This window comes from Phymastichus coffea, unplaced genomic scaffold, assembly GCF_024137745.1.
Source record: "Phymastichus coffea isolate CEN01 unplaced genomic scaffold, Cenicafe_Pcof_1.1 PCOF00120, whole genome shotgun sequence".
In the NCBI taxonomy this organism is placed as follows: Eukaryota; Metazoa; Arthropoda; class Insecta; order Hymenoptera; family Eulophidae; genus Phymastichus; species Phymastichus coffea.
The window spans coordinates 480,364-485,361 of record NW_026706931.1 but is presented as its reverse complement, the minus strand read 5'-3'; the positions used below and the strand labels follow the sequence as shown (position 1 = coordinate 485,361).

General features: G+C 31.5%; 1 protein-coding gene across 1 annotated transcript; it reads right to left on the bottom strand.

The window, feature by feature from the left end:
- Positions 1–2,883: 2,883 nt before the first annotated feature.
- On the bottom strand, positions 2,884–4,641 carry LOC131671183 (uncharacterized). The gene is made up of 3 exons (XM_058947427.1): positions 4,627–4,641; positions 4,363–4,569; positions 2,884–4,009 (listed from the first exon to the last, which is right to left on the bottom strand). Exons 2-3 carry the CDS (start codon positions 4,531–4,533, stop codon positions 3,554–3,556), a joined length of 627 nt encoding a protein of 208 aa, XP_058803410.1. The 5' UTR covers positions 4,534–4,569; positions 4,627–4,641; the 3' UTR covers positions 2,884–3,553.
- Between the last annotated feature and the right edge of the window lie 357 nt (positions 4,642–4,998).

Below are 4,998 nucleotides of genomic sequence, written 5' to 3'. Positions count from 1 at the left end.
TACCTTGTGTGCGAGCAGTTGTGGAGAACGGGAGAACCCCTTCTCTCCGCTCGACTTCTCCGTAATGCGCGCGCAGATTTCGAGTTTTTCAATTCCGACTATGTCTGCGATCTATGATTAGCGCTGCTGTTTGATATGTTTTGGCTTGTCTGACTAATCAATGAAATTTACATTATTTGTTTTGTTTCCTCGTCGGGCGATGTTGCGTGCAAAATGTCAACCCATTTTTGTTTAGTCCTCCGACGACGAGGTTATAATCCCTTTGTCGGCCCCAGCGCCCTCTCTTGTGACAGTTCTAGACATGAGATGAGAACTGCTGATCTGATGGGGAAACTTTTTTTATTCTTTTCTTTCTTGGCCCTGGTGTGTCCGGTCGATTCGAAACTTGCTGTTGTGGGATTTTGGAGCAGGAATTTCAATCTCTTATTGCCGTAGACGTTTTGTTGAAGTAACATATTTCAGCTTCTCTTTCAAATAAGACTAAATTAAATCACAAAAATCGTTAGGAAACCTCGATAGCTCATGTATGTAATTAACGATGCCTAATTATAAAGTATACGTATTACATTATTATATCTATTTACCAACCATTAGTTCTAACGAATTTTAACTTATAGTTACTAATTTTCAAATATCAATTTTCGAATTATGAATCAAATTTGATCAATCTTATGATAGCTAAATTAATTTTTAAAATAATTACATTTTACTATACACAACTGTTTTCATGTTTCTTGTCATATCTTTCTTACATCTCTTCGAGAGAATTTATCGTTAATAATAACGTACCGATTGTGAAAAGCCCATAGTACATGTGCGCACTTGCATATAATGTATGCATAATACGTCAGTTAGATAAAAATGATAATATCCGCAGTATGTGTGTGTGTGTGTCTGTGTGCGCACGCATGTGTATGTGTGTATTAAACTAATGGCAGTTCCAAATTAATTCAAGCTTTTAAAACTATAAGAAACATCTCAATAATGCTGCATATGCAAATGAAAGCATACCAAGAACCAAACTTACAGGAAGCAAAGAAACAAATAAACCTTGGTTGAACGATGACTATAAAAAACAATTAAAAACGTGAAAAATACCTTTTATTACAAAAAAAGAAATAAAACCATTGAATGCGATATCGAATTCAGATGACTAAAAGCCATAGCCAAACGTACAATTAAACAAAGCAAAAGATGAGCTTGGTTATTTTTTATAAGCTCTATAAACACTGAGTTACCTATTAAGAAGATCTGGAATAAAATTAAAACAATAGAGGGAAAACAATAATAAACGATAACAGCCTTAGAAGTTAACAATAACGTAATTAAAGAACTAATCAAAATTGCTAACATTTTTGCAGACACTTTTGCCAGTAACTCTAGTGATAAGAACTCTAATCCAGAATTTATTCAATTAAAAAAATCTATTGAAAATGATCCAAAGACCGAACGAAACCCCTCATATATTAGTATAAATGACGATGCAATAAATGAAGCTTTTACACATTCTGAGTTAATAAAAATGATTCAAAAAAAAATACAAGTGCTAGACCTGATTCGATTCCTAATATATTTATCAAACAATTGCCAGACGAAGCATTAGACAGTCTTCTAAAAATTTACAACATATAATCTGGCAAAAAAATGTATTTCCCACCTTATGGCAACAAGCTATCATCATCTCAGTATTCAAGCCTGGCAAGAACAAACACAACAAAGATAATTATAGACCAATTGCACTAACATGTTACCTAAGCAAATTATTAGAAAAAAATTATTAATAATAAACTCCGCTCGTTTTTAGTAAAAAATAACGTCATCACAAAATTGCAAAGTGGCTTCCGCCTAAATTACTCCACTACAGATTGCCTAGTAACCCTCGAAACTATTTTTGCGAAGCGCTGAACAATAAGCAACACTTAATAGCTGTTTGCCTAGATATGGAAAAAGCTTACGACTTAATATGGAGGCGTAAAGTATTAGAAATTTTAATCAAACTTAAATTAACCGGAATTGTATATAATTTCATTAAGAACTTCCTTACTAACAGGTCAATTAGAGTTAAAATCATCAATCGATTATCACATAGTACTACAATAAATAACGGTGTACCACAAGGATCAGTAATTAGTGTAACGATTTTTCTTTTTGTCATCAACGAAGTCGTTAAATGTATCCAAACTCCCGTTTCTTGTTCAATGTTTGCCGATGATCTAACATTCTTCATCAAAGGTAAAAATATTAAATCATAAAATCATACAGTAGACGCTTAATAAAATTATAAACTCGAATAAATCCGAATTCAAAATCTCAAAAAACAAAACTAAAACCATCATTTTTCAAAAATACGAAAAGAAAACTAATGAACTATATCTTTATATAGATGATTACAAATTAAAAGCAGTAGAAGAGATAAAAATCCTAGGACTAATCTTTGACTTGCAAATTAAATTGGAATGCCCATATAACCAAACTAAAAACAGACTACCTTAAAAAATTAAATATACTGAAAACCTTAGCTATCAAAAACTGGAGCACCAACCAAAACTATACCAGGCATCAATCTTAGTATAGGTAGGCTAAAAAAAGAAGCCAATTTTCCCATTCTCTCGACTTCCAGTTTTTTCTTTCTTTCAAAGTGCGCGTTAAACAATTGATTTGATAAGGATTTTGCATTTTTAATAATATAGAATCAATATCAGCTATTTTATCTTTCAACACATAAGGAACACCAGATACATCAAACCACATACGCGCATATTGGCGGCAAGCTCCTACAGATGAACAATGCATTTCATCGGGAACAAAGCCGTCAATGATGTCAAAATATGGCAAATGTATTAGAGGATACATTGCTTTAATTCCAAACATTTTTATTGACACTGATATTTTTTCAGAAACAGTTTTCATAAGCTCTAAATGACTCTAAATCTAAATGACTTCTTTTTTTCTGGCACAAAGTCAAGAAGTGGATATTTTATAACTTTCTTTTCCGTCTTTTTAATTGGTATACCAGAATGGTAGCACCAGTTACAACTGCTGTAACCGTTAAACTGTACAATGCCCTGTAATGGTGCACGCGCAGTCGCACCTGCACAACATACAGGGTATAATCTTATTGTTCTAACACTATTTACAATTTTACAAGATATACCTTCCAAATCCAAAGCATTAACGGTTTTAACAAAGGTCTTAGCGAAAATATTCACATGCGTCTTCTTTCCGAACCATGAAGCCGCGGTGATCTTATTACTTAATCGTACATTCGAAAAAAGTTTATTTAAAATTATGTGTATTGGCCATATTGAATAGTTAAAGCTTTTCCACACAAGAGATCCATCATTATTCATTGTACAAATAACGTATGAGTTTTTAAAGTCACTTGGTAACGACAAAACAAACTCTCAATACTTATAGCCGTCATAAATATTGTTAATATTTTCAGTTTGCTCCGAAATATCTTTTTGTTTGTGCAGTACATCATCGTAATATTCATCGTGCGTTTCTAGTAAATGTTTTACTTTCTTTCCAATATCCAAAATCGCGAAAAAACTTACGTCATTTCCTTTAACGGACATGTTATTTTCATACATTTGTCGCAAAACATGATTCGTTCAGTAAAATTGAAGGGTCGAAGATACATCTCGCATATAGGGCAAAATGCATGAAATCGTTTGATATCGTCGGATCGCAATAATTTATCTATATGATACTGTATATTTGGAAGTACGGAAACATTCATAAAACTATTAAACATTTGACATATCATTTCAATACCGATCGTTGGCAAATGAAAATGAGCATAATAATTCACGAAAGCACAAAGCATTTCTGCTTGGTTCGCAACTAACTTGGCAGATTTAATCTGATCTAAATTCTCGTTTTTTAATTTCTCTTCAAGTTCAGAAAATCGCCTTTGTTCTGAGTATTTCCAAAACTCATCTGCTTCAAAATCATCAGAATCATAATTCGCATGGTCCTCAAGGGATGTTGGACTTGGATTATCAATCTATAATTAAGGTTGAATTATGATAAACATTTTTTATTTTTGAGATAAAATTTAAAAGTTTTACTAATCAAAACGTTGTAATGAACATAATAGGAAAAAAAACTCTGTCAACAAGTGATAAAATAAGATAAAAATTTATAAGAAATATTTGTCTGCAAACAAAATATGAAACTTTAGCAAAACAGAAATAAAAATAATTAATACATATCGCTAATGAACAATTAATCTAGTATATTTTATAATTATAACGAATATCATTTTACTTAATTTATCTTTTTGTGATTGAAAAATTATTAAATTTTTTTCTTTTTTAAAGCATATTACAATCCTTTTTCCATTCGAAATGTACTGACCATGGAATTACAATGTCTAATATCCAGAAGTAATGGTTTTGTATAGTCCTCTACATGAAAATGTTTTTCATTAGACGTATATCCGACGTATATCAGCATCAGACCACATGACTGGCTTTCGATATCTCTAGAGACTATTTTAGAACATACTTGATCAAAACTTATTGACATTCCGTTGTCTGGATCACAGCTTTCTCTCGCAAACTTCTAAATTATTTGATCGTGATTACTTTCAAAATCGCCAAAATTTTGCAGCTTACGTACAATACTGCTGTAGAATTCCAGTAGTAAATTTAGTACTGATTTAGTAATTTTGAAACGTACATATCGATGTTTCCTTCATGATAAAATGGATTCAATATTGCTATGAAAAAAATTATAGAGAAGTACATTTTATTTTTATAAATTAACAAATTATTTTAGTGTTTCAGATAATTTTTCAATATTTCGAGAATATAAGTATACTCAATCTACCTCCTTATCGCACGTGCTAGAACTGCTATCATCGTCACATGCCAATCTTCTCTTTTTGTGATCAAATTTAGTCGATCGTGGTACATCGCCTCCTTTTGTAAAATATTTTTGATAAGATCCAGTTTTTTTTACATGTGACTGAAGAAAAATTAGAATAATTAT

Excerpts from the sequence above, each read along its gene's own strand:
- LOC131671183 (XM_058947427.1), bottom strand. The coding sequence starts at position 4,533 with ATGTCAATAAGTTTTGATCAAGTATGTTCTAAAATAGTCTCTAGAGAT. Across the intron at positions 4,010-4,362 it reads TTAGACATTGTAATTCCATG|ATTGATAATCCAAGTCCAAC; the intron begins GTCAGTACATTT and ends CCTTAATTATAG.